This window comes from Vigna radiata, chromosome 6 (assembly GCF_000741045.1).
Source record: "Vigna radiata var. radiata cultivar VC1973A chromosome 6, Vradiata_ver6, whole genome shotgun sequence".
Lineage (NCBI taxonomy): Eukaryota > Viridiplantae > Streptophyta > Magnoliopsida > Fabales > Fabaceae > Vigna > Vigna radiata.
This window is the reverse complement of record NC_028356.1, coordinates 4,377,134-4,378,052: the sequence shown is the minus strand read 5'-3', so window position 1 is coordinate 4,378,052 and position 919 is coordinate 4,377,134. Positions and strand designations below refer to the sequence as shown.

Here is a 919-nt window from a genome sequence, read left to right as displayed (position 1 = left end):
CAAACAAGAGTGTGAAAATGAAGATGGTGTTTGTGTCATGTTTTACTATATTTGTGTTAGTAATTGCGACAGAGGCATCAAATGGCTTAACCTGTGAGGAAGAAAAAGCCTTAGTGATGCCATGCTCAGATTTTGTGACGAAGAAAACTGATGAACCTTCAACTCTTTGCTGCAAAGGATTGAACCAAATAATATCATTGCCACCTGAAGAAAAGCTTGCTGCATGTACGTGTCTTAAGGAAGCAGCCTCTCATATTCCTAACTTAGACAAAGACAGAATCAATAATCTTCCCAAAGCTTGTAAACTCAATCTTGATTATCCCATCTCCAATGACTTTGATTGCAATTTGTAAGACTTCTTTTTCTTCTTTTACATATACTGATAATGTTTTACGTTCATTTGCTTTTCTTTCACATTGCTTTTCCTTTCTTTTCCTTTTTCAGCATTCTCTAAGCTGGAGGCTTCAACAGGAAATGTGGTGTTAGAAAGGGTGGATTATGCTTCCAATTTCCTATTTTTATAATAAATAAGATTGTTTCTTCAACTTCTGTGAACAAACATTTATGTTGGAAGTGATCATTAATAAAGTATGATTTATATATGTTGTTCCTATCTTTTATTATTATTATTATTTGTGGAATTTCTTTCCATCTCATTATGATGAATTTTTTTGTTTAATGTTCGAGATTGATGAGCCTAATCCAAAATAAATCCAATGGATACAAGCTATCATTCTATATATGAAACCAATTAGGCTGTTTTACAAAATTTAATATTAATTATATATAAAAAAAATCATTTTAAATTTAAAACTTGATCAAATATTTGGATATAAAACTTATTCAAAGATTTGGATCTGGATTTTTAATCCAAACTAGTTCTGTTTTAAAAATATATTTGAAATCAAAATTTGAGTAC

At 29.9% G+C, this 919-nt stretch overlaps 1 protein-coding gene across 1 annotated transcript; it reads left to right on the top strand.

Annotated features, from left to right (window-relative positions):
- On the top strand, positions 1-560 carry LOC106763282 (non-specific lipid-transfer protein A-like). The gene is made up of 2 exons (XM_014647485.2): positions 1-349; positions 445-560. The coding sequence occupies exons 1-2, from the start codon at positions 18-20 to the stop codon at positions 452-454; spliced, it is 342 nt and encodes a 113-aa protein (XP_014502971.2). The 5' UTR covers positions 1-17; the 3' UTR covers positions 455-560.
- The last annotated feature ends 359 nt before the right edge of the window (positions 561-919 follow it).

Excerpts from the sequence above, each read along its gene's own strand:
- LOC106763282 (XM_014647485.2), top strand. The coding sequence starts at position 18 with ATGAAGATGGTGTTTGTGTCATGTTTTACTATATTTGTGTTAGTAATT.